Source organism: Pongo abelii, chromosome 9 (genome assembly GCF_028885655.2).
Source record: "Pongo abelii isolate AG06213 chromosome 9, NHGRI_mPonAbe1-v2.0_pri, whole genome shotgun sequence".
Classification (NCBI taxonomy): domain Eukaryota; kingdom Metazoa; phylum Chordata; class Mammalia; order Primates; family Hominidae; genus Pongo; species Pongo abelii.
The window spans coordinates 681,953-707,723 of record NC_071994.2 but is presented as its reverse complement, the minus strand read 5'-3'; the positions used below and the strand labels follow the sequence as shown (position 1 = coordinate 707,723).

The following is a 25,771-nucleotide window of genomic DNA, read 5'->3' as shown; positions in this document are numbered from 1 at the left end:
ACATCTGCCTTCGGTACCTAGCGCCCCCAGCATGCCACGCGGCGCCTGCAGCTCCCAACATGCGGCGCGGCCGCCACGCCCGGGACTCAACCTTTGCCAGCGAACTGCAAGTCCCATGGTGCACCGCTGCCGGAAGTGGCCTGCGCCGCGGGCCTACGCGAAACGGCACGTGGGCCCGGGCAGAGGCTGCTGGCGGTAGGTTCGCCCTGACGCTTTGGTGGTTCCCTGGCCGCGGCGACCGGTGGTCCCATGTCCAGCCCGGCTCAGTGAGGTGAGCCAGCCGCCTCGGACTTAGCGACTGCGGCCCTACCTGGGAGGCCGCCTCCGCACTGCGGTGTTAGGGCGTCCTGCCAGAGGACGAGCGCGAGCCTTGGAGGGCAGGACAATGACGTGAGGCAGCGTCGCCCGCTCACCCCAGGAAGGAATGAGGTCCGAGTGGTCAGCCCCTGCGCTGGCCGCTTTGGCCCAGAACTGACCTTGGTGTCCATGTGGACATCAGCACATCAGGGACCCTGCTACATTCTCGGGTCCTGGGAGGGAACAGGGTTGGCCCTGCCTCCGAAGGACTTGAGTTCGTGTGCGAGGACGCAGGAGGTGAATAAGGAGGCGATCCGAAGGACAGGGACAGAGGGAGAATTGGTCTGGGCAGCCTGAGAAAGGTTGAGCTGAGAGATGAGAAGGAGCCAACCCTGCCAATATCCGGGGCGAGCACCAGGAACAGGGTCAGATGCAGATATCTAAGGTGTTAGCAGGCAGCGCCAGCTCCCGTTGGGCTCTAACCACAGTGCAAACCCTGGGGTGTGTGTACGTCAAGCACTGGAACTCGACTTCACAGTCGCCTTCTGTGGCTTCGTTCTCATTACCCCCATTTTATAGATGAGGCAGTTGGGTACAGAAAGGTTTTCTTGCTCAGGGTCACACATCTGGGGTAAAGGCGGGAAACCATCCTGGGAACAATGGGACTTTTCTTATTTTGTAATTTTTGAGACTGGGCCCCATTCTGTCGCCCAGCCTGGAGTGCAGTGGCTCGATCACAGCTCGCTGCAGCCTCAACTTCCTGGGCTCAGGTGATCCTCCCACCTCAGCCTCCTAGGGGAGACCACAGGCGTGTGCCACCACACCCGGCTAAAACTTTTTGGTAGAGACAGCGTTGTCCAACATGGGCTCAAGCGATCCTCCCACCTGGGCCTCCCAAAGTGCTGGGATTACAGGTGTGAGCCACCATGCCTGGCCAGGATTATTGTTTCATTCAATCTTTTAAGCAAGTCCCTTCACATTGGTGTGCAACCATCACCACCATCTATCCCAACTTTTTTTTATTTATTTTCATTTTTTGAGATGGAGTCTTGCTCTGTCGCCCAGGCTGGAGTGCAGTGGCGCTATCTCTACTCACTGCAAGCTCCGCCTCCCGGGTTCACACCGTTCTCCTGCCTCAGCCTCCCGAGTAGCTGGGACTACAGGCACCCGCCACCACGCCCGGCTAATTTTTTGTATTTTAGAGATGCGGTTTCACCGTGTTAGCCAGGATGGTCTCGTCTCAATCTTCTGACCTCGTGATCTGCCCGCCTCGGCCTCCCAAAGTGCTGGGATTACAGGCGTGAGCCACCGCGCCCAGCCCCAACTTTTTTTTTCTTTTTTTTTGAAGAGTCTCACTGTTCCCCAGGTTGGAGTGCACTGGTGCAATCTTGGCTTATTGCAACCTCTGCCTCCTGGGTTCAAGCGATTCTCCTGCCTCAGTCTCCTGAGTAGCTGGGATTACAGACACCCACCACCACGCCCGGCTAATTTTTGTATTTTGAGTACAGACGGGGTTTCACCATGTTGGCCAGGCTGGTCTCAAACTCCTGACTTCAAGTGATCTTCCCACTTGGGCCTACCAAAGTGCTGGGATTACAGGCACAAGCCACTGTGCCCAGCCCCATCTCACTTTTTTTTTATTATCCCAAACAAACTCTGTACCCATTAAAGTCCCTATTCCCTGCTCCCCCACCCTTGATAAACACATTCTACTTTCTGTTCCTATGATTTTGACAACTGTTAGCACCCCGTAAGACTGAAATAATACAGTATTTTGCCCTTTGTGTCTGGCTTTTTTCATTCAGTGTATTTTCAAATTTCAAGTACCTACCTAAAAGGAAGATGCTAAGACAAATTTAATATAAATACAGAGTAGTTTATGTGGGCCACGCTTGAGGATTGCATCCTGGGAACATAGATTCAAGTTGCTCTGAATTTACACTTGGATGAGCAGCAGTTATAAGTGGATTTTATTTATTTATTTATTTATTTATTTTTAATTTATTTTTTGAGACAGAGTCTTGCTCTGTCGCCCAGGCTGGAGTGCAGTGGCGCTATCTCGGCTCACTGCAAGCTCTGCCTCCCGGGTTCACGCCATTCTCCTGCCTCAGCCTCCCGAGTAGCTGGGACTACAGGCGCCCGCCACCACGCCCGGCTGAGTTTTGTATTTTTAGTGGAGATGGGGTTTCACCGTGTTAGCCAGGATAGTCTCGATCTCCTGACCTCGTGATCCGCCCGCCTCGGCCTCCCAAAGTGCTGGGATTACAGGCATGAACCACCGTGCCCGGCCTTAATTTTTTTTTTTTAATTTTAGAGACAGGATCTTGCCATGTCATCCAGGCCTCTCTCCAAGTCCTGACTGACCTCAGGTGATCCACCCACCTTGGCCTCCCAAAGTGCTGGAATTACAGGTGTGTGTCACTTTGCCCGGCCTGTTTTTTAATCTTTTGTAGAGATGGGGCCTTGCTATGTTGCTCAGGCTGGTCTCAAACTTCTGGTCTCAAGCAATCCTCCTGCCTTGGTGTCCCAAAGTGGCAGGATTACTGTTGTGAGCCACTGCACCCAACCTACAAGTGGATTTTTTTTTTGAGACAGTCTCACTCTGTAGCCCAGGTTGGAGTGCAGTGGCGCCATCTCGGCTCACTGCAACCTCTGCCTCCGGGGTTCACACCATTCTCCTGCCTCAGCCTCCCGAGTAGCTGGGACTACAGGCACCCGCCACCGCGCCTGTCTAATTTTTTGCATTTTTAGTAGAGATGGGGTTTCGCCATGTTAGCCAGGATGGTCTCAATCTCCTGACCTTGTGATCCACCCGCCTCGGCCTCCCAAAGTGCTGGGATTACAGGTGTGAGCCACCACGCCCAGACTACAAGTGGATTTTTAAAGGCAAAAAAGGGGGACAGGGAGCAAACTGATAGAAAGTTTATCAGGAATTCTCATTGGTTTACAGAAATGACTGATTAGTGATTGGCTGTACATTATTAAGCTATAAGGTGTGGGTTATAGTGCCTAGTCTGGCATTATTAGGTTAATTTATAGCTACTTCTGGCAATACCAAGCAGTTTCAAGAGACAAAGTGGACAGGGTGTGATTGTGGTCTCATTCTAATGTCTCTCTTGGCTGGATAGTTGAAAAGGAACCATATTCCCCAGCTAAACGTTTTTTTTTCACAAGGTTCATCCATTTTGTAGCATGTATCACTATTTCACGTCTTTTTTTTTTTTTTTTTTTTGAGCTGGAGTCCTGCTCTGTCACCCAGGCTGGAGTGTAGTGGCGCAATCTCGGCTCACTGCAACCTCTGACTCCTGGGTTCACGCCATTCTCCTGCCTCAGCCTCCCGAGTAGCTGGGATTACAGGTGCCCCCGACCACGCCCGGCCAGTTTTTTTGTACTTTTAGTAGAGACGGGGTTTTGCCATGTTGGCCAGGATGGTCTCCTGACCTCAGGTGATCCGCCTGTCTTGGTCTCCCAAAGTGCTGGGATTACAGGTGTGAGCCACTGTGCCCGGAGGGGTCTCCCAAAGTGCTGGGATTGCAGGTGTGAGCCACTGTGCCCGGACGGGTCTCCCAAAGTGCTGGGATTACAGGTGTGAGCCACCGTGCCCGGACGGGGGGTCTCCCAAAGTGCTGAGATTACAGGTGTGAGCCACTGTGCCCGGACAGGTCTTTTTTTTCTTTAAATGCGGTCTTGCTATGTTGCCCAGGCTGGAGTGCACTGGCTATTCAGAGGAGCTGTGCTATCACCACATGCTATATATTGCCTTGTAGTCCTGGGCTCAAGCCTGCCTGCTTCAGCCTCCTGAGTAGCTGGGAATACAAGCATGCACCACCATGCCCAACTTCATTCGTTTTTCAGGCTGAATAATATTTCTGTGGTTGCTTTTTATTTTATTTATTTATTTGTTTATTTTTCGTTTTATTTTTTTTTTCAGATGGAGTCTCGCTCTGTCGTGCAGTGGCACTATCTTGGCTCACTGCAAGCTCCGCCTCCCGGGTTCACGCCATTCTCCTGCCTCAGCCTCCCTAGTAGCTGGGAGTACAGGTGCCCGCCAGCACGCCCAGCTAATTTTTTGCATTTTTAGTAGAGAAGGGCTTTCACTGTGTTAGCTAGGGTGGTCTCGATCTCCTGACCTCATGATCCACCCGCCTCGGCCTCCCAAAGTGCTGGAATTACACATGTGAGCCACCGCGCCCAGCATGCTTTTTTTTTTTTTTTTTTTTTTTTTTTTTTGAGAGGGAGTCTCACTCTGTCACCCAAGCTGGAGTGCAGTGCCGAGATCTCAGCTCACTGCAACCTCCGCCTCCCGTGTTCAAGCCATTCTCGTGCCTCAGCCTCCCGAGTAGCTGGGCTTACAGGCGCCTGCCACCATACCTGGGTAATTTTTGTATTTTTAGTAGACACAGGGTTTCACCATATTGGCCAGGCTGGGCTTGAACTCCTGACCTCAAGTGATGCGCCAATCTCAGCCTCACAAAATGTTGGGATTACTGGCATAAGCCACAGCATCAGGCCTGTGGTTGGTTTTTAAAAAGATCCCTTGGCTGGGTGCGGTGGCTCAAACCTGTAATCCCAGCACTTTGGGAGGCTGAGGCGGGTGGATCACGAGGTCAGGAGTTCGAGACCATCCTAGCTAACACGGTGAAACCCCGTCTCTACTAAAAATACAAAAAAACTAGCTGGGCGTGGTGGTGGGCGCCTGTAGTCCCAGCTACTCGGGAGGCTGAGGCAGGAGAATGGCGTGAACCCAGGAGGTGGAGCTTGCAGTGAGCCGAGATAGCGCCACTGCATTCCAGCCTCTGGGACAGAGCCAGACTCCTCAAAAAAAAAAAAAAAAAAAGACCCCTCCAGGCCCTACGTGGAAGGGGCTGGGGAGAATGGAAGCAGGGAGGCCTGGAAGAGACCTGCCCATCCCAGAGGGAGGGATGGTGTAGCTGGGAAGTGGAAGGAAGAAGGAGCCGCTGATATGACCTGAGCAAAGAAGCAGGCACAGCTGGTGGTGTCTGTTCCCTCCCCAAGCACCTGCTCTCCTGGGCGAGGAAGCTGGTGAATGAAGCACAGGCCCGCTCGGGGGTATCATGATGGTGGGGAAGGCGGACAGGGCAGATTTCAGGTTCTTGGCTTTGACCCTCACCAGCTACAGGGCCTCGGGCAATATCAGATTTTTTTTTTTCCGACGGAGTCTTGCTCTGTCGCCCAGGCTGGAGTGCAGTGGCACCATCTTGGCTCACTACAACCTCCGCCTCCCGGGTTCACGCCATTCTTCTGCCTCAGCCTCCTGAGTAGCTGGGACTACAGGCGCGCATCACCACGCCCGGCTAATTTTTGTATTTTTAGTAGAGACGGGGTTTCACCATGTTGGCCAGGCTGGTGTCAAACTCCTGACCTCGTGATCCACCCGCCTCGGCCTCCCAAAGTGCTGGGATTACAGGCGTGAGCCACCGCGCCCAGCCCCAACTTTTTTTTTCTTTTTTTTTGAAGAGTCTCACTGTTCCCCAGGTTGGAGTGCACTGGTGCAATCTTGGCTTATTGCAACCTCTGCCTCCTGGGTTCAAGCGATTCTCCTGCCTCAGTCTCCTGAGTAGCTGGGATTACAGACACCCACCACCACGCCCGGCTAATTTTTGTATTTTGAGTACAGACGGGGTTTCACCATGTTGGCCAGGCTGGTCTCAAACTCCTGACTTCAAGTGATCTTCCCACTTGGGCCTACCAAAGTGCTGGGATTACAGGCACAAGCCACTGTGCCCAGCCCCATCTCACTTTTTTTTTATTATCCCAAACAAACTCTGTACCCATTAAAGTCCCTATTCCCTGCTCCCCCACCCTTGATAAACACATTCTACTTTCTGTTCCTATGATTTTGACAACTGTTAGCACCCCGTAAGACTGAAATAATACAGTATTTTGCCCTTTGTGTCTGGCTTTTTTCATTCAGTGTATTTTCAAATTTCAAGTACCTACCTAAAAGGAAGATGCTAAGACAAATTTAATATAAATACAGAGTAGTTTATGTGGGCCACGCTTGAGGATTGCATCCTGGGAACATAGATTCAAGTTGCTCTGAATTTACACTTGGATGAGCAGCAGTTATAAGTGGATTTTATTTATTTATTTATTTATTTATTTTTAATTTATTTTTTGAGACAGAGTCTTGCTCTGTCGCCCAGGCTGGAGTGCAGTGGCGCTATCTCGGCTCACTGCAAGCTCTGCCTCCCGGGTTCACGCCATTCTCCTGCCTCAGCCTCCCGAGTAGCTGGGACTACAGGCGCCCGCCACCACGCCCGGCTGAGTTTTGTATTTTTAGTGGAGATGGGGTTTCACCGTGTTAGCCAGGATAGTCTCGATCTCCTGACCTCGTGATCCGCCCGCCTCGGCCTCCCAAAGTGCTGGGATTACAGGCATGAACCACCGTGCCCGGCCTTAATTTTTTTTTTTTAATTTTAGAGACAGGATCTTGCCATGTCATCCAGGCCTCTCTCCAAGTCCTGACTGACCTCAGGTGATCCACCCACCTTGGCCTCCCAAAGTGCTGGAATTACAGGTGTGTGTCACTTTGCCCGGCCTGTTTTTTAATCTTTTGTAGAGATGGGGCCTTGCTATGTTGCTCAGGCTGGTCTCAAACTTCTGGTCTCAAGCAATCCTCCTGCCTTGGTGTCCCAAAGTGGCAGGATTACTGTTGTGAGCCACTGCACCCAACCTACAAGTGGATTTTTTTTTTGAGACAGAGTCTCACTCTGTAGCCCAGGTTGGAGTGCAGTGGCGCCATCTCGGCTCACTGCAACCTCTGCCTCCGGGGTTCACACCATTCTCCTGCCTCAGCCTCCCGAGTAGCTGGGACTACAGGCACCCGCCACCGCGCCTGTCTAATTTTTTGCATTTTTAGTAGAGATGGGGTTTCGCCATGTTAGCCAGGATGGTCTCAATCTCCTGACCTTGTGATCCACCCGCCTCGGCCTCCCAAAGTGCTGGGATTACAGGTGTGAGCCACCACGCCCAGACTACAAGTGGATTTTTAAAGGCAAAAAAGGGGGACAGGGAGCAAACTGATAGAAAGTTTATCAGGAATTCTCATTGGTTTACAGAAATGACTGATTAGTGATTGGCTGTACATTATTAAGCTATAAGGTGTGGGTTATAGTGCCTAGTCTGGCATTATTAGGTTAATTTATAGCTACTTCTGGCAATACCAAGCAGTTTCAAGAGACAAAGTGGACAGGGTGTGATTGTGGTCTCATTCTAATGTCTCTCTTGGCTGGATAGTTGAAAAGGAACCATATTCCCCAGCTAAACGTTTTTTTTTCACAAGGTTCATCCATTTTGTAGCATGTATCACTATTTCACGTCTTTTTTTTTTTTTTTTTTTTGAGCTGGAGTCCTGCTCTGTCACCCAGGCTGGAGTGTAGTGGCGCAATCTCGGCTCACTGCAACCTCTGACTCCTGGGTTCACGCCATTCTCCTGCCTCAGCCTCCCGAGTAGCTGGGATTACAGGTGCCCCCGACCACGCCCGGCCAGTTTTTTTGTACTTTTAGTAGAGACGGGGTTTTGCCATGTTGGCCAGGATGGTCTCCTGACCTCAGGTGATCCGCCTGTCTTGGTCTCCCAAAGTGCTGGGATTACAGGTGTGAGCCACTGTGCCCGGAGGGGTCTCCCAAAGTGCTGGGATTGCAGGTGTGAGCCACTGTGCCCGGACGGGTCTCCCAAAGTGCTGGGATTACAGGTGTGAGCCACCGTGCCCGGACGGGGGGTCTCCCAAAGTGCTGAGATTACAGGTGTGAGCCACTGTGCCCGGACAGGTCTTTTTTTTCTTTAAATGCGGTCTTGCTATGTTGCCCAGGCTGGAGTGCACTGGCTATTCAGAGGAGCTGTGCTATCACCACATGCTATATATTGCCTTGTAGTCCTGGGCTCAAGCCTGCCTGCTTCAGCCTCCTGAGTAGCTGGGAATACAAGCATGCACCACCATGCCCAACTTCATTCGTTTTTCAGGCTGAATAATATTTCTGTGGTTGCTTTTTATTTTATTTATTTATTTGTTTATTTTTCGTTTTATTTTTTTTTTCAGATGGAGTCTCGCTCTGTCGTGCAGTGGCACTATCTTGGCTCACTGCAAGCTCCGCCTCCCGGGTTCACGCCATTCTCCTGCCTCAGCCTCCCTAGTAGCTGGGAGTACAGGTGCCCGCCAGCACGCCCAGCTAATTTTTTGCATTTTTAGTAGAGAAGGGCTTTCACTGTGTTAGCTAGGGTGGTCTCGATCTCCTGACCTCATGATCCACCCGCCTCGGCCTCCCAAAGTGCTGGAATTACACATGTGAGCCACCGCGCCCAGCATGCTTTTTTTTTTTTTTTTTTTTTTTTTGAGAGGGAGTCTCACTCTGTCACCCAAGCTGGAGTGCAGTGCCGAGATCTCAGCTCACTGCAACCTCCGCCTCCCGTGTTCAAGCCATTCTCGTGCCTCAGCCTCCCGAGTAGCTGGGCTTACAGGCGCCTGCCACCATACCTGGGTAATTTTTGTATTTTTAGTAGACACAGGGTTTCACCATATTGGCCAGGCTGGGCTTGAACTCCTGACCTCAAGTGATGCGCCAATCTCAGCCTCACAAAATGTTGGGATTACTGGCATAAGCCACAGCATCAGGCCTGTGGTTGGTTTTTAAAAAGATCCCTTGGCTGGGTGCGGTGGCTCAAACCTGTAATCCCAGCACTTTGGGAGGCTGAGGCGGGTGGATCACGAGGTCAGGAGTTCGAGACCATCCTAGCTAACACGGTGAAACCCCGTCTCTACTAAAAATACAAAAAAACTAGCTGGGCGTGGTGGTGGGCGCCTGTAGTCCCAGCTACTCGGGAGGCTGAGGCAGGAGAATGGCGTGAACCCAGGAGGTGGAGCTTGCAGTGAGCCGAGATAGCGCCACTGCATTCCAGCCTCTGGGACAGAGCCAGACTCCTCAAAAAAAAAAAAAAAAAAAGACCCCTCCAGGCCCTACGTGGAAGGGGCTGGGGAGAATGGAAGCAGGGAGGCCTGGAAGAGACCTGCCCATCCCAGAGGGAGGGATGGTGTAGCTGGGAAGTGGAAGGAAGAAGGAGCCGCTGATATGACCTGAGCAAAGAAGCAGGCACAGCTGGTGGTGTCTGTTCCCTCCCCAAGCACCTGCTCTCCTGGGCGAGGAAGCTGGTGAATGAAGCACAGGCCCGCTCGGGGGTATCATGATGGTGGGGAAGGCGGACAGGGCAGATTTCAGGTTCTTGGCTTTGACCCTCACCAGCTACAGGGCCTCGGGCAATATCAGATTTTTTTTTTTCCGACGGAGTCTTGCTCTGTCGCCCAGGCTGGAGTGCAGTGGCACCATCTTGGCTCACTACAACCTCCGCCTCCCGGGTTCACGCCATTCTTCTGCCTCAGCCTCCTGAGTAGCTGGGACTACAGGCGCGCATCACCACGCCCGGCTAATTTTTGTATTTTTAGTAGAGACGGGGTTTCACCATGTTGGCCAGGCTGGTGTCAAACTCCTGACCTCGTGATCCACCCGCCTCGGCCTCCCAAAGTGCTGGGATTACAGGCGTCAGCCACCGCGCCCACTCAGTATCTTATCTCTTAAATCCGCCTTCTCTCCTGCGCGATTGAAGGAGACAGCACCAGGAGGCTCACTGCTTCTGGCCCAAAGTGATGACTCGAAAGGAAGGGTCTCTGCTGGCCCAGAGAGGAGGTCCTGGCAGGCTTCCCGGAGGAGGCCGTTGGGGCTGGTTTGGGAAGGGCACTGCAATTGTTCCGGCTTGCAGCAGGGGTGGGTGCGGGGCAGCGGCAAGAGTACCCCCGTCACCCCGGCCTGGGAACGCACCTGGGGCCGGGTTTGCCTCGGAGCGGCCCGGGGCCCCGAGAACCTCGGAAAGGGCGTGTTTCGTGGCCTTCCGGGCGGGGGAAGATGTACGGCTCCGACCCTGCGGACTAACAGGAAGCCGAGCGCAGCTGCGCGGGCGGCTTGGCAGATGGACGGGTCGCGTCCGCGTCTCCGGGGCTGCGACAGGCGGAGGGAAAGCGGGTCGAGGAGGAGCCGGGAGACCTCCCCAGTGGACCCCAGCCCGGCGCAGGGGGCGAGTTCCGACGGGGCGGGGCCCAAGGGGCGGGGTCTGCGGTCCCCGCCCACCCAGAAACCCGCCGGCGGGATCCCAGGCGCCGAGCGCCCACTGAGCAGCCCCCCTTTGCGCGCCGCCTGGAGCGCAGGTACGCGCCGGCCCGGGCGGACGGAGGGGGCGGCGGGTGGACGTTTGCTTTTGGGAGGCTGGGGGCCGTTCCCATCCCCGACGCCCGGGTGATCCCGAGCCTGCCTCGGGGCTGGGGCCCGCCCCCGACACCGTCTGAGCCGTCATGCGCGGCGCACCACCCTCTCCAGTGGACCGAACTGGAAAGGGCGGGAGAGCTTTCCTTCGGGGCTCACGAATTGCCGTCCCGGCCCCAGGACCCCGAAGCTGCCCAATGGCTCACGCCCCAGGCCCTCACCCTTACACCGCCTTCCCTGACTTTCGGGTCGCAGTCACCCCCGCGGTAGAGGAGGGTCACGGCCCTCCTGGTAAAACGGATGTAAATAGAAGGGGGACTCATGTCCAGGACTGGGGGACAGCCCCGATGACCTCGCAGCTCCACGGCTCCATTGGCCAGATTTCCAGGACCAGGACTGAAGCCTCACTCCCCCGGCTTTGCTGCTCATAGTGAGGTCTCCCTGCCTGGTGCTCCTGCGAGCCATGGCGGTCCCATTCCCCAACCCTCTTTCCAGTGGTGACCCAGGCCTCTGGGGTTCAGGGTGACCACAAGGTCTCCCCCACTCTGCAGTCCAGGTCCAGATGGCCTGGCTCTAGAGCTCCCCACTCCAGCCAGAGTCCCTGTTTCCCCAAAGAGAAGGGCCCACCCCGGCTCCCGCTCACTCCTCCTCCTGCCTCTGCAGCTTCCCCGGGCCCTGTCTGGACAGGCCTGCCTGCGTGCTGGGACATGTCTGGCCTCCAAGGACCGTCGGTGGGCGATGGCTGCAACGGTGGAGGGGCCAGAGCTGGAGGCAGCTGCTGCCGCAGGAGATGCTTCGGAGGATTCGGATGCAGGGTCCAGGGCGCTGCCTTTCCTGGGCGGCAACCGGCTGAGCTTGGACCTGTACCCCAGGGGCTGCCAGCAGCTGCTGCACCTGTGTGTCCAGCAGCCTCTTCAGCTGCTGCAGGTGGAATTCTTGCGTCTGAGCACTCACGAGGACCCTCAGCTGCTGGAGGCCACCCTGGCCCAGCTGCCTCAGAGCCTGTCCTGCCTCCGCTCCCTGGTCCTCAAAGGTGAGTTCCACCTGTTCTGGGCCCTGTCTGCATCTCTCACTCTGCCCTGCCTCTGCTGCATGTCCTCAAAGGCAAACCCGGGTCCCAGCCCCAGCTCCAGGCCGCCCCTTCCGGCTCCCCAGGTGTGAACTGTTCTGCTCTTGGTCCTGTCCAGCCCCATCGCCATCCTCGGCAATCACCACCCCCAGTGTGGGGCTGGCTGGGCCCTGGCTCCCGGACCCTGACGCTGCCCAGTGGGGGTCTCTCCAGACCACAGTGCAGATGTTGTTCCTGGGGAAGGTTGTGGGTGATGGTTGTCAGCTGAGATGAGCCGGTGGTCTCCACCCCTGTCTCCTTCCATCTGCAGGCACCTCTCCAGTGTTTCTGTCTGTCTGTCCCTGTCTGGCTGGGGTGGGGGTGGGGTGGGAGGTCTGTGCCTCTTGAGCAGCTGTTTCTCTGGCTGGCAGGGTCGATCTGGACCTCGGACCCTGGCTCTGAGGGCCACATCCGCCTCCCCCCTTCCCAGGAGGGCAACGCCGGGACACACTGGGTGCCTGTCTCCGGGGTGCCCTGACCAACCTGCCTGCTGGTCTGAGTGGCCTGGCCCATCTGGCCCACCTGGACCTGAGCTTCAACAGCCTGGAGACACTGCCGGCCTGTGTCCTGCGGATGCGAGGTCTGGGTGCACTCTTGCTGTCTCACAACTGCCTCTCTGAGCTGCCTGAGGCTCTGGGGGCCATCCCCGCCCTCACTTTCCTCGCGGTGACACACAACCGCCTGCAGACGCTGCCCCCAGCACTGGGGGCCCTATCCACCCTGCAGCGCCTCGATCTTTCTCAGAACCTGCTGGACACGCTACCTCCTGAGATTGGAGGCCTGGGCAGCCTCCTGGAGCTCAACCTAGCCTCCAACCGGCTGCAGAGCCTCCCGGCCTCTCTAGGTGAGTAGCCCCTGCACCCCTGGCACACTGGCCCCACGGGAGGGCCCCTGAAGCCTGCCTGTCTTCTGCAGGGGCCTCTGCACCCACAGGCTTGGTCCACAGCTGCCTCTTGGTTGTCCCTCCACCTCCCTGGCCTTTGAGACTCCCTCAGCGGCTTTGTCGGAGTTCTCTGAGCCCAGCTGTGGAGGAGAGTCTGAAACAGCTGCTCTGGGAGGCGGCAGCAGGAGTATCCCAGCGCCGCAGGCCGGGCTGGTGCAGAGCCTAAGCCAGCACCTGCCCGCAGCGGGACTTCGGTCCTTGCGGCTCCTTGTCCTGCACAGCAACCTCCTGGCCTCTGTGCCAGCTGGCCTGGCCCGCCTCCCGTTCCTCACCCGGCTTGACCTGAGGGACAATCAGCTCCGGGACCTGCCCCCTGAGCTGCTAGACGCCCCCTTCGTGCGCCTGCAGGGGAACCCCCTGGGCGAGGCCTCGCCAGGCGCCCCGAGTTCACCAGGTAGGCTTGGTGCTAGAAGGGGCAGGCCTGGGATAGGACGTGAGTCTTCTCACTGTCCTGAGCACATGTCTGTCCCCTCCACAGTGGCAGCCCTCATTCCAGAAATGCCCAGACTGTTCCTGACCTCAGATTTGGACAGGTATGGGGTGGGTTGAGGGGGCTGGAGAGGAGTCTGTCTGCCTGTCACCCCGGCCCCTCCGACACCTTCTCCAGAGTTCCTGGGTCCAGGCCCCGACACGTAGGCCCTTCTGGGTCTAACCCGTTGCTCCCTCCTTCCTCACTCAGCTTTCCTGTGACCCCTCGAGGCTGCTCAGTGACCCTGGCCTGTGGCGTCCGCCTGCAGTTCCCAGCGGGAGCCACTGCCACCCCCATCACCATCCGCTATCGGCTGCTGCTGCCAGAGCCAGGCCTCGTCCCCCTGGGTCCTCATGATGCCCTGCTCAGCCATGTGCTAGAGCTGCAGCCCCACGGTGTGGCCTTCCAGCAGGCACGGCCAGGGCGTGGCGGGGGCAGTGTGCGGGCCCGGGTGTGGCGGGTGGCAGTGTGCGGGCCTAGGCCTGGCTCCAGCCCTCACTGGCTCCAGCAGTCACACTGTCCTTGCCTGGCAGGATGTGGGGCTGTGGCTGCTCTTCACCCCACCGCGGGCCCGGCGCTGCCGTGAAGTGGTGGTCAGGACCCGGAATGACAACAGCTGGGGTGACCTGGAGACCTACCTGGAGGAAGAGGCACCCCAGGTGAGGGCCACCCAGGCCTGCCACTGGCGAGTGGAGAGCCGCTGCCCTGAGCTGTACACCCCTGCCCAGAGCCTCGCCCTGGCACCTTCCACCCCGCCCCGTCCCTCCTGGATCCTGCTCCCCTGTGTCCCTGGCACCTTCCACCCACCCCGTCCCTCCTGGATCCTGCTCCCCTGTGTCCCTGGCACCTTCCACCCACCCCGTCCCTCCTGGATCCTGCTCCCCTGTGTCCCTGGCACCTTCCACCCACCCCGTCCCTCCTGGATCCTGCTCCCCTGTGTCCCTGGCACCTTCCACCCGCCCCGTCTCTCCTGGATCCTGCTCCCTGTGTCCCTGGCATCTTCCACCCGCCCCGTCTCTCCTGGATCCTGCTCCCTGTGTCCCTGGCATCTTCCACCCGCCCCGTCTCTCCTGGATCCTGCTTCCTGTGTCCCTGGCATCTTCCACCCACCCCGTCTCTCCTGGATCCTGCTCCCTGTGTCCCTGGCATCTTCCACCCTGCCCTGTCCCTCTTGGATCCTGCTCCCTGTGTCCCTGGCACCTTCCACCTGCCCCGTCCCTCCTGGATCCTGCTCCCCTGTGTCCCTGGCTGGCTGTGCCCTGACCCAGGCTCCTCTGACCTCCCCGCTCCCCCGTCCCAGCGGCTCTGGGCTCACTGCCAGGCGCCCCACTTCTCCTGGTTCCTTGTGGTTTCCCGCCCTGTGTCCAATGCCTGCCTGGTGCCACCAGAGGGGACACTGCTGTGCTCCTCGGGTCATCCTGGGGTCAAAGTCATCTTCCCCCCTGGGGCCACTGAGGAGCCTCGTCGAGTCTCCATGCAGGTATGGCCAGGACAGCACTGAGGGTGGCAGGCAGCGCCTCACCCCACAGGCAGGTGCTCAGGGGGCCTGTCTGCCCCAGGTGGTGCGCATGGCTGGCCGAGAGCTGCAGGCCCTCCTGGGAGAACCAGAGGCTGCAGTGAGCCCCCTGCTGTGCCTCTCACAGAACGGTCCCCCCAGCTTCCTCCGACCGGTCACCGTGCAGCTGCCTCTGCCCTCCGGCATCACAGGTGAGAGGCAGCCACGGGGCATACCTGGACCTGTGGCCATAGGGTGGAGGGGGTCTCCGGCCACGAGGCCTCAGCCTGCTGCCCCTCCCATCCCCAGGCCTCAGTCTGGACCGCTCCCGCCTGCACCTGTTGTACTGGGCCCCTCCTGCAGCCACCTGGGATGACATCACAGCTCAGGTGGGCCTGGAGCTCACCCACCTGTATGCACGCTTCCAGGTCACACACTTCTCCTGGTCAGTGCCCCCCAGCTTTCTCAGCTCCCCTCCCCCCAGTCTGTACAGCCCTCCTCACCCCCAGTCCTCCCAGGTACTGGCTCTGGTACACCACCAAGAACTGCGTGGGAGGCCTGGCTCGGAAGGCCTGGGAGCGGCTGCGGCTGCACCGTGTGAACCTCATCGCTCTGCAGCGGCGCCGGGACCCTGAGCAGGTCCTGCTGCAGTGCCTGCCCCGAAACAAGGTGGGGGCACGGACCGGAGGGCAGCAGGATGGCGACCAGAGGGCTGGGGTGGGGTGCGGAGCTTTGGGTCCGGAGCTGCATGGGCTTCCCTGCAGGTGGACGCCACCCTTCGGCGGCTGCTGGAGCGGTACCGGGGCCCTGAGCCCTCTGACACGGTGGAGATGTTCGAGGGCGAAGAGTTCTTTGCGGCCTTTGAGCGCGGCATCGACGTGGATGCTGGTAGGGATGCTGGTGGATGCTCCCTGTCCTGGAGAGGGAGCCTTACCGTCCTCCTCGCGTTCTCCTTGCTCAGCCCACCCTTTCCCCCTAGACCGCCCTGACTGAGTGGATGCTGGTAGGCCCTCCCCGTCCTGGAGAGGGAGCCTTACCGTCCTCCCCGCGTCCTCCTTGCTCAGCCCACCCTTGCCCCCTAGACCGCCCTGACTGTGTGGAGGGCAGAATCTGCTTTGTCTTCTACTCGCACCTGAAGAATGTGAAGGAGGTATACGTGACTACCGCCCTGGACCGGGAGGCTCAGGCTGTGCGGGGCCAGGTGGGCGAGGGGAGTGGGTGAGGGGAGAGGACCCCCAGGCCGCTTGGGCAGAGGACCGAACTCTGAACCCCATTTGATACCCCTTCAGGTGTCCTTCTACCGTGGTGCAGTGCCCGTACAGGTGCCCGAGGAGGCTGAGGCTGCCCGGCAGAGGAAGGGCGCGGACGCCCTGTGGATGGCCACTCTGCCCATCAAGCTGCCGGTGGGACTGAGGGACAGCAGAGGGGCGGGGCAGGACCGAGGCCCAGGGGTGACCAGGGTGACGTGGTGGAGTTGGGGGTGGAGCCCAGGGCTTACTGCATTTTTTCCTTCCAACAGAGACTTCGGGGGTCCGAGGGGCCACGGCGGGGGGCTGGCCTCTCCTTGGCACCCTTGAACCTGGGAGATGCTGAGACCGGCTTTCTGACGCAGAGCAACCTGCTGAGTGTGGCTGGGCGCCTGGGTCCGGACTGGCCAGCCGTGGCCCTGCACCTGGGCGTGTCCTACCGCGAGCTGCAGCGCATCCGGCACGAGTTCCGGTGAGGCTCCCACTGCCCGCTGGCTGCCAGCCCCAGGGCTGAGCCCTGGCTGCCTGGAGGGCCCACCTGATGCTGACAGAAGTTTCTTCCGGGGGAGGTGGGGGAAGGGCAAACACCAGCCTGGAAAGGAAAGGTCTGGCCACAGCTGGCCCAAGGAGCTGGGAACTCCCCCACACTCTGAGGCAGGGTGTGGTGGGGGGTCCTGGGCAGGTGGACAGGACCCCTCTGTCGCCCATCCTCTGCCTGCAGGGATGATCTGGATGGGCAGATCCGCCACATGCTCTTCTCCTGGGCTGAGCGCCAGGCTGGGCAGCCGGGGGCTGTGGGGCTCCTGGTGCAGGCCCTGGAGCAGAGTGACCGGCAGGACGTGGCTGAAGAGGTGCGCGCAGTCTTGGAGCTTGGCCGCCGCAAGTACCAGGACGGCATCCGACGCACGGGCTTGGCCCCCAAGGACTCCGCTCTGCCTGGCTCCTCAGCTCCACAGCCCCCAGAGCCTGCCCAGGCCTAGGCTCCACAGACTTTAGGCTGGCCCAGATATTCCCCAGTGGATGGGCAGAGCCCCCACCTTCAAGTCTCTCCAGTGTATGGGGACAGGTCCCTGTGAGCAACAAAACTGCACTGTTTCTTTGACCTCAGAGCTTGAGTTATTTGTTGGATGGAGAAGCCGTTGGAGGGCAGAGGGTGGTAGGGTAATTAGAGGCCTGGCCCCTGCGGGGAGGGAGCCCTGTGTGCACAGGTGCCCCACATCCTGGTCCTGTCCTCTCCCACTGTTCCTGGGGCCTCCTGTGGGTCCTCATCTTCCTGGGAGGGAGGAGCTGTGCTACAAAGTAATCCACGTGGGCTACCTTTTTTTTTTTGAGATGGAATTTCTGTCACCCAGGCTGGAGTGCAGTGGCATGATATCAGCTCACTGCAACCTCCGCCTCCCAGGTTCAAGCGATTCTGCATCAGCCTCTCAAGTAGCTGGGACTAAGGTACTTGCCACCACTTCGGCTAATTTTTGTATGTTTAGTAGACGGGGTTTCACCATGTTGGCCAGGCTGGTCTCGAACTCCTGACCTCAAGTGATCCGCCTGCCTCGGCCTCCCAAAGTGCTGGGATTGCAGGCATGAGCCACTGCGCCCAGCCCCATGTCGGGTGCTTTGGATACAAAATCGCTGTTCGGCAGGTGGGGTTATGCCTCCACTTCTCCATTGCGCCGGCTCAGCCGTTCCACGGAGCACCTGTGTCTGCCCTGGAGGCCACGCCTCCCCCAGGGCACCCTCATCCACCGGCGCTCTGCCACCTGCCCGCGCCCCGCGGGTCCTTGTGCCTGCAGGGGCCTGAGGCCCGGAAACCAAGAAAGGACCTTGGGGAGGCGCGGCCCGGCCTCTGCGCGCAGAACTGCCACCCTGCCCGGGGGAACCCGCGGCCAGGGGGCGGGTGGGCGCGTGGCTGTGGCCTGGCCGGGCGCAGTAGCCTCGGCGGCCAGTAGGGGGAGCCGGAGCCCGGAGAAGGCCGAGGGCGGAGCGCGCGCGGCGCCGAGCGGACGCGCCTCCCCGCCTAGGTGCTGGCCGAGCGCGGGGCGGGGAGGCGAGCGCGGCGGCGGCGGCGGCGAGCGTGGTGAGTGTCTGCCCGGCGGCTCCCTTCTGTTGCACCCATCCGAGCGCGGCCGGGCTGCGGGGGCGAGAGGTGCCGCGGCGGCCGAGGGAGGTGACAGCTGCCCGAACAACGTGGCCTGGCGGGCGGGAGAGGGGGGGTCCTGGACCAGCGGATGCTCCGATCCGCGGCTGCCCTGGCGTGAGACGCCGTGCTCGGCCCCGACGGTTCCGGGCGCGCTCCCCGCACACACGTGTCCCCGAGGGTGGGTGTCTGGGGCCCGGGCCCAAGGAAGAGAGGCCGACCCGTGTGGGACGCACACGTGGGAGTTCACCGGACATCTGTGGACACGTGCGTGGCCGGAGTCGCGGTGGCCAGGCGGAGGACGGAGCGGTCGGCTGAGCCCCAGCAGTAGGGCAGGGGCCTGAGCCGGCCTCCGAGCGCAGAGAGCGGCCCCCAACCCGCTTCTCCTTTGTCCTCTGGCCGAGGCATCGCGCAGTCGGAGACCCCTTCCGGGACCCTCCAGCCAGCAGGATAGAAAGCACCGCCCCAAGAGGACGGGGACAGCGGGAGATTGAATGGGGAGCCGCCGGCCAGACTCGGAGCCTCACCCCCATTGCCTTTCTTGGGGGTAGGAGGAGCCTGGCGGCTTCTTGGGTGGAGGATTTTACCCCTGCAGATTCGGAAGCAGCGGTATCTTCCTGTGGGGTGGTCTCTGCTCTCCTGCTGTCTGTCTGGCTTGCCTGTGGCCTCAGTTTACCTGACTATGAAGGGGGGACAGTGACGGCTCACAGCCCGGGTCCCGGCTGGGGCTGCAGGGTTTCTATAGCAACATCAGTGCAGTGGGAGGGCCCTGGCCAGCTGTCTCATAAGCCAGGGGTGGGAACTGCCGAGTGAGGACAGAGAAAGGCGGGGTTGGCGTTCAGAGGGAACCCCTGCCGGTTCTTCCCCAGGCAGAGCCCCTCACTGTCATCATTCTCCACCCAGAAGCTCCTCTCCGCTGCACTGGGTGACGTGCGGGCCCAGGCCTGCCTCTCCGCCCTGGGATCTCTGGGCCTGCTTCTCTTCCTGGGACGAATGGCCGCCCCCCACCTTTGTCAGCCTGACTTCAGGATTGCCCCCATCATGCAGGTGTCCTCATCGCAGACTGGAGATAGGCTCCCAGGAGGAAGGGGGTTGCTCAGTCCCTGGAGGGCCAGGGTACACCCCTGGGAGGGACTAGAGCGGAGATGAAGGGTCCAGGGCAGCCCGGAGAGCTGTGGCCAGTCTGCACCCGAAGGGGGGGGGGGGGCTAGGAGGGATCAGGTCAAAGTTCAGAGGTCAGCTCGTCACCACCACTGGCTGAGGCAGGGAAAGGCAGGTCTGGCGGTGAAGCCCTGAGTGGGACCGGCGGTGGGGCAGAGGGCTCTGGGCGTGCCAGCTCGTGTGCCCTCTGGACCTGCCAGGTGAGCAGGGCCTGTGGGTGGCACCAGTGGCCTCTGAGACCCAGCCAGCTCTTCCCTGTGGACAGCAGGCCTTTTTGTGTGGCCCAGCATGAGGCTTCCCTGACATGCATCTGTCCCTAACAGACACAGATCCCACCAACACGAGTGGGTGTTAGCCCATCTCTGCTCCACAGCACCGGATTCCCTGTCCGGGTACATATAGGGTACCCTGGCCCAGAGAAAGCCTCATTCTCAGAGTACCAGCCCTCAACAGATTCAGGCCAGGAAATGCTGTAGGGTTCAACCCACAGGCAGCAGACAGGAACACGTGTGTGCTGGGGGTGTGGTGGCCACGCACTGAGGTCCCTGTCGGTGGGTGGCCTCGCCGTGCCAGGTCAGCCTGAGTCAGACCCACCCCTGCTCATCCCTCCTCTCAAGGCTGCCGGAAGCCTCTGCTTGCCCAAAGTGAAAGAGAAAGTGCCCCCCCCCCAAGCCCGCCCCACCCCGCCCCACGGCCAATCCCTGCGGCCCCTCGCCTCCTCCCCCAGCAGCTTCCCCTTCTGTGTGAGTGCTGGGCTGGAGTGTGGAGGAGCCATCCAGAGTGAGTGCCTGGGGCAGAGTGAGAGCAGGACCAGCGGGCAGGTGGCGGAGTGGGGGTCGGTGGTGGATGGCCCAGCCCTGGAAAGCTGAGGTGAAGGTTACGAGTCCCTGAGGATCTGTGGGTGTGAGCCAGCCGCGTGGCCCTGGGCAACGGCGCTGCCGGTGCCCGAAACAGCTGGCCTGTGGGGGGCCCAGGGAGTGGGGGAAGGCCCCCGAAGCTGGGATTTTCTGGCCATGACCCTATGGGAGGCCCCTGAGGCTGGCTGTGGCTCCCCAGCCTTGCTGCTTAGTGGGCTCCCCAGCCTTGCTGCAGCCTTGCTGCTTACAGAGGCCGGTCCTCCCCTCCTCTGTAGTGGATGGGGGTGCCAGCCACAGGGGACCTCAGGCCAGCCATCCCTCACCCCCAAGGCTTCCAGGGGTCCCATCACTGGCTTCTGTGTGTCCATGAGTGAAACTCCTGGGAGGAGTGGAGGGGAGGAAGGTGGGCAAGGGGCTGGCTGTGGGGGGTGTGGGCATCGTGGGGAGGAGCTCTGCAGGCCCTGGGTGGAGCTGCCATGGGAGGAGAGCTATACCTGGGATAGCTGAGCCCAGGGTTGGGGGTCTTAGGGCGCCCGGGACCCCAGCCCCTAGCTCGAAGGGGGCAGGTGCCAGCTGCTTTTCTCTCTGTGCTGAAGGATGTGGGGGATGGTCACCACAGCTGTCCAGGTCGAGGTGCTCCGGTAGGCACCCTGGCCCCGGCCCCTGGCACTGCCCCCAGAGGTGCCTGGCCCTTTAAAAGCCGGAGCTGGCCGGGGTGCACGTGAGCCCGAGCGTGAGCGCGCGTGTGAGGCTGGCTGGGAAGACGCTGGCGGTGGGGAGGGGGGGATTGAAAGGAAGCCAGGTGGTCCCAGGGGTGAGCATGGGACTGGGTGGCAGGTGCCTCCCGCGGCTGCACCCTCAGAACGCAGCAACGGCTCCAGTCTGGGGTGGTGGGTGAGGGGCTGCGTGTGAGAGGGAGCCTGGGGGAGGATTACTCTTCGGGTGGCCCCACCCTCACTCATTCCCATCCCCTCATCCTTCCAGGACAGAAGTGGCGGTTGCTGACGCCTGGAAATTCCCCTGAAGGTGGAGCACCACCCAACCCCCCTGGGTCCCACCCTCCCTCAAGGCCTCCTCCACCTCCACCTCCACCCCGCCTGGCCTGGCGTCCACCTCTTCGGCTCCTACCTGGGTGCGATCGAGTTAAATGGCTGATAAGCAGATCAGGTCAGACTCCAGTCCTGGCTGCATGCCTCACCCCCACCCTGACCCATGGTCAAGGAAGCCTGTCCTGACACCCCTGTCCACACAGCCTGCCAGCCAAGCTCATCAATGGCGGCATCGCCGGGCTGATCGGGGTCACCTGCGTGTTCCCCATCGACCTGGCCAAGACCAGGCTGCAGAACCAGCAGAACGGCCAGCGCATGTACACGAGCATGTGAGTGTGCCGGGCGGTCGCGGGGAGTGGGCCCAGCATGTGGCAGCACGAGAGGTGGGGGCTCTGCTCCTGTGCCCCCAACTCTGTTTGACAGAAGGGAAACGGGAGGCAGGCGGGCCTAGGGGAGATCCCACGTGGGTCAGGACTGGGGTTGGGGCTGGGCTGAGGACTTGGCCTCTTCTATCAGCCCTAGACAGTCCAGGGACCCCGGCCTCCGGCCGGCCCCAGCTGGCCCCGGCTCACCCTGTCCCCTTGGCCACAGGTCCGACTGCCTCATCAAGACCATCCGCTCCGAGGGCTACTTCGGCATGTACCGGGGTGAGGTTTAGCTCGGCTCGGCTCGAGATGGGCAGGCCTGGGTAGCGCCCGCGAGTCGTGGCAGGGAGCGGTGGGGGAGGCACGGCAGGGCGGCCAGCCTGGGCCTGGTGTGTGAGCGTGGACGTGTCTGTGGGGGCTGTGCCTGTGCAGGGGGGACTGGATCTCTGGTGAGTGGCAGTTCTCAGCCCTCCCGTGGCAGCTCCCCACCCCCACTTAGTGCCTGGTGCGTGGGATGCCACGGTACATCTGTCTCCTCTCTGGTGGCCGCAGCTGCCTCTGCCTTCTGGGACAGGCTGGACCCCGTCTGTGGTTGGGGATGGGAGGGAGTAGGGGGCATTACCGCAAAGCAGCTTAGGACACAATCCGGAGCCTAGATTGGGCAGAAGCTCTGCAGCCCTGAGCCCTCGGCACTGAGATGGGGGCTCTCCACAGCCTCCCCCAAGCTCTGGCCCACTCCAGACCACACGCTCCTGTGACCTCTGGCCCCAGCCCCCTGCCAGCACAAGCACCATCTGTCCTCCAGGAAGGGAGGGGTATCCTAGGGAGGCCTCAGGGGCTCCGGGGCGATCCTCATGCCCTAAGCAGCAAGATGCTGCCCAGAATCAGAGACAGATGAAGTTGCAGTGGGCATGGCAGAGCCTGAACCTGAGGTGCTGCCCCATCCCTGCCTGGCCCTGCCCTACCTGGCACACACCAGGCCCAAATGTGGGTGAGAGAACAGGAGATGGTGGCCAGGGGTGACTGGGACAGGGTTTTGCCAGCCAGGAGGCAAGTCCTGGCCAAGCGCCTCCCTACCCAGGCCACCGAGCATGTCCCCCCAGCTGACCCCCTGCCCCACAGGAGCTGCTGTGAACTTGACCCTCGTCACCCCCGAGAAGGCCATCAAGCTGGCAGCCAACGACTTCTTCCGACATCAGCTCTCTAAGGACGGGTGAGGGTCCTGCCTGGCAGACACTTGAGGGGTCTTTGGCTTCACATAAAGGATGGGTCCACCCTGCCAGCTGGGTCCCACCTGGGGGCTCTGCCTGTCTTCAGCCCCTTGCTTGGGGCTTCTTTGACCTTGTGGGGCGCCCTCCCTCCTTTCCCCTGACCAGGGGAGCAAAGCAGATGTCAAATCAGTGGGGCTCTGGCTCGGCAGCCCTTGGCCCCCAGCTGCTGCTTGCTGCCCTTAAGCCAGGGCTTGAGGGCACTGACCAGCTCCCCCATCACTGGAGGGGGACTGCAAGGGCAGCCCCTTTTTGGGGCACTTGACCCCCAATTTCCCATTTTCCTTTGTCAGAGACAGCCCCACTGCCCTCCCCAGGCCCCTGCCTGTGGGGCCGTCTGTCCATCGGGCTCCTCCCTGCCTGCTGCTGCAGTGGTGGAAGCTGGGGGCTGTACCCCCACAGGCCTGCGTCTGCCTCCACGGCTCCCACCATCCTCTGCGCCCAGGCACGGTGGGCAGCCCCAAGGGTGGCAGGTAGACCTGTCTCTTCCCACTCACTGCGGCCCCGCCCCTACCACAGGCAGAAGCTGACCCTGCTTAAAGAGATGCTGGCGGGCTGTGGGGCTGGCACCTGCCAGGTGATTGTGACCACACCCATGGAGATGCTGAAGATCCAGCTGCAGGATGCAGGGCGCATTGGTGAGGGCGGGGGGAGGGAGGGGAGAGGGCAGAGGTGCAGGAAGGGGTGAGGGCGAGGGGAGGGTGGGGACGCAGGGAGGGCCAGAGCGTGTCCCCTGCCCAGTTCGCACAGAAGAAGAGACAGCAGCCTCTTTGTCCCCAGCCGCCCAGAGGAAGATCCTGGCTGCCCAGGGCCAGCTCTCGGCCCAGGGGGGTGCCCAGCCCTCAGTGGAGGCTCCAGCTGCCCCTCGGCCCACGGCCATCCAGCTGACCCGCGACCTGCTGCGGAGCCGCGGCATTGCCGGTCTCTACAAGGGACTCGGGGCCACGCTGCTCAGGTAGGAGGTACAGGGCGGGTGGGGGGAGGGAGGGGGGAGGCCGGCCTGCCCACCCCACCACCTCCTGTCCCCACGGCCACCTCCCTCCCCACAGGGATGTCCCCTTCTCTGTGGTGTACTTCCCGCTCTTTGCCAACCTGAACCAGCTGGGCCGCCCGGCGTCCGAGGAGAAGTCACCTTTCTACGTGTCCTTCCTGGCCGGCTGTGTGGCTGGGAGTGCCGCCGCTGTGGCCGTCAACCCCTGTGACGGTCAGTGCATGGGATGGCGCCCGGCTGGGGATGGGGCGGGACTGAGCTCTTGGCCAGGCTCACACTGACCCGAGCGCCCCTTGCAGTGGTGAAGACGCGGCTCCAGTCACTTCAGCGAGGCGTCAATGAGGACACCTACTCTGGGATCCTGGACTGTGCCAGGTGGGGAGGTCCCACGGCGGGTGGGGCCTGGGGGCCTGCATACCCGGCTGACCCTCTTGTCCTTCCTCTGCAGGAAGATCCTGCGGCACGAGGGCCCCTCGGCCTTCCTGAAGGGCGCCTACTGCCGCGCGCTGGTTATCGCGCCCCTTTTCGGCATCGCACAGGTGGTCTACTTCCTGGGCATTGCAGAGTCCCTGCTGGGGCTGCTGCAGGACCCCCAGGCCTGAGCCCAGCGCCCGCTCCACCCCAGCCAGCCGGGCAGGGCCGGTGTGGGGCTGGAGCCAGGCAGCTAGCCCAGGACGGAGCAAGGGAAGACCCCTCCCCAGCCCTCCCGTCGGCAGGGGCAGCAGGGGGCGGGGTGCAGGGTCCACGTAGGTGGTGCACACGCAGCCCCCTGGGGTGCTGCCTGCACCGTTGGGATCAATGTCTTATTTATGTAGAAAATGCAGAAATCTTTACATTCCTCAAACTAGCCCCTGCCCCAATCCTGCCCTGGCCTGAACACCCCCAGGGACAGAGCTGGTCTCTGGGCTGGGGGCCCCCCGGGCCTGGGCCGGGCAGGCTGGACCATACCCCCAGTCCACCGGCTCCAGTCTCCACAGCCGTCCTGGTCCACACAGGGACCCTGCACAAACCTATTTATTGAATTTGCTGGGCCCAAGCGGCTCTCCAGCCCTTCCGTCCTTCCCCAGCCGCTCTTGTCGCCTTGGCAGGACTTGACTCTGCCTCCCTGGCCAGCCTTGCAAGAGGACTGGGGTCTCCTGCCCTCTCTGTTGAGCCAGGAATCCCAAGTGAGGGGTTGCCCTGGGGTCTGACTCTCAGGGCAAGCCCACCACCCACTGTGGGACTTTCTGGTGGGCTCCTCAGCTCTCACCCCAGGCTGGGGCCCAGATTGTGAGGTCTGTGTGCGTGTGTGTGTGTGCATGCGTGTGTGTGTTGTGGGGATCTGGCCTGGCCCTTGGGGATGGGGCTGCCGGGGACTGCCCCCCTTCCCGCCGTGGCCAGGCGCTCTGTGTGCTGTGTGTGCCCCAGGCTCTGTTGACCCCGTCCGGGAACTTACTTACCCAGCCTGGCCTCTCCTGAGTCCTCCACCCTGGCCTGCGATTGGCCAGGGAGGAGGGCGGGCATTGGGACCAGTGTGGAACCTGAGGGTGCCTGCCCAGCTCTGGAGGGAGGGCCAGGAGCTGCCACCCCCTCCAAGTCCTCTCAGGGCCCACCCTCCTTTTTCGGCCTCTGCATAAGGCCCCTGGGTACACTGCAGAAGGCCCGTCCTTCCCGCCTCCGGGCATAAGGCCCTTGACCACACTTCAGAAGCCCTATCCCCCCTGCCTCTGGGCCCATCCCTGCTGTGAGCCGAAGCTCTCCCTGCCCCGCCCTGGCCATGTGATCGTGTTGGTGACAGACCCTGATGTGCTGGTGCTGTGTCCCCAAAACCGGGGCCCTCCACAGAGGCCCCTTCCCAGCGACACTACCTGGGGCTCAGGCCTGGACCCCCCCGCCCAGTTCACTGTTGCTCCTGGGAGCTGCCCCTCCCGTCCACCTTGGAAGCTGCTGCTGCTGCTTACAGAATTATATTTTTTTCTTTTGAAGAGTTTTAAGAAGTTGTAACTTTTTGTGTCTTGTCATGTCAGAGGATAAATAAATATTCTAAGTAGATGCTGCTGTCTGTCTGGGCGTGTGTTTGGGGGCGGGGGAGGGCAGTCCCCTCTTCCCATAACCGGCTCCCTTCAGACTGCAGGG

General features: G+C 60.6%; 3 protein-coding genes across 14 annotated transcripts; 2 read left to right on the top strand and 1 right to left on the bottom strand.

The window, feature by feature from the left end:
• The first annotated feature begins 29 nt into the window (after positions 1-29).
• PIDD1 (p53-induced death domain protein 1) lies at positions 30-16,938 on the top strand. Of its 5 annotated transcripts, none has more exons than XM_063728330.1 (16): positions 30-195; positions 11,233-11,602; positions 12,108-12,521; positions 12,805-13,014; positions 13,099-13,153; positions 13,300-13,501; positions 13,623-13,748; positions 14,390-14,569; positions 14,649-14,796; positions 14,894-15,029; positions 15,103-15,253; positions 15,349-15,472; positions 15,667-15,785; positions 15,874-15,987; positions 16,104-16,303; positions 16,553-16,938. In XM_063728330.1, exons 2-16 carry the CDS (start codon positions 11,308-11,310, stop codon positions 16,809-16,811), a joined length of 2,733 nt encoding a protein of 910 aa, XP_063584400.1. In that variant the 5' UTR covers positions 30-195; positions 11,233-11,307; the 3' UTR covers positions 16,812-16,938. The 5 variants fall into 5 exon arrangements, with proteins under 5 accessions (XP_063584400.1, XP_063584402.1, XP_063584401.1 ...); XM_063728331.1 differs by lacking the exon at positions 30-195 and adding an exon at positions 6,747-6,796; XM_024255469.3 differs by lacking the exon at positions 30-195 and adding an exon at positions 9,219-10,514.
• Positions 16,939-17,827: 889 nt separating this feature from the next.
• Positions 17,828-25,687, top strand: SLC25A22 (solute carrier family 25 member 22). 8 transcript variants are annotated; one of them, XM_063727855.1, is made up of 11 exons: positions 17,828-17,905; positions 19,450-19,518; positions 20,968-21,150; positions 21,236-21,361; positions 21,624-21,679; positions 22,520-22,610; positions 23,185-23,303; positions 23,446-23,620; positions 23,715-23,869; positions 23,956-24,031; positions 24,105-25,687. In XM_063727855.1, exons 3-11 carry the CDS (start codon positions 21,131-21,133, stop codon positions 24,256-24,258), a joined length of 972 nt encoding a protein of 323 aa, XP_063583925.1. In that variant the 5' UTR covers positions 17,828-17,905; positions 19,450-19,518; positions 20,968-21,130; the 3' UTR covers positions 24,259-25,687.
• Positions 17,846-18,667, bottom strand: PANO1 (proapoptotic nucleolar protein 1). Its single transcript, XM_024255472.3, is given in 2 exon segments — positions 17,846-18,040; positions 18,043-18,667. Coding segments are annotated over 2 exon segments (651 nt in total). The 5' UTR covers positions 18,499-18,667.
• Positions 25,688-25,771: the final 84 nt, after the last annotated feature.

Bases quoted from the DNA above. Each gene is read 5' to 3' on its own strand.
- PIDD1 (XM_063728330.1), top strand. From the start codon at position 11,308: ATGGCTGCAACGGTGGAGGGGCCAGAGCTGGAGGCAGCTGCTGCCGCA. The intron at 13,502-13,622 runs GCACGGCCAGGG...CTTGCCTGGCAG, and splicing joins ACGGTGTGGCCTTCCAGCAG to GATGTGGGGCTGTGGCTGCT. The intron at 14,570-14,648 runs GTATGGCCAGGA...TGTCTGCCCCAG, and splicing joins CTCGTCGAGTCTCCATGCAG to GTGGTGCGCATGGCTGGCCG.
- SLC25A22 (XM_063727855.1), top strand. From the start codon at position 21,131: ATGGCTGATAAGCAGATCAG. The intron at 21,151-21,235 runs GTCAGACTCCAG...CTGTCCACACAG, and splicing joins ATGGCTGATAAGCAGATCAG to CCTGCCAGCCAAGCTCATCA. The intron at 22,611-23,184 runs GTGAGGGTCCTG...CCCCTACCACAG, and splicing joins CATCAGCTCTCTAAGGACGG to GCAGAAGCTGACCCTGCTTA.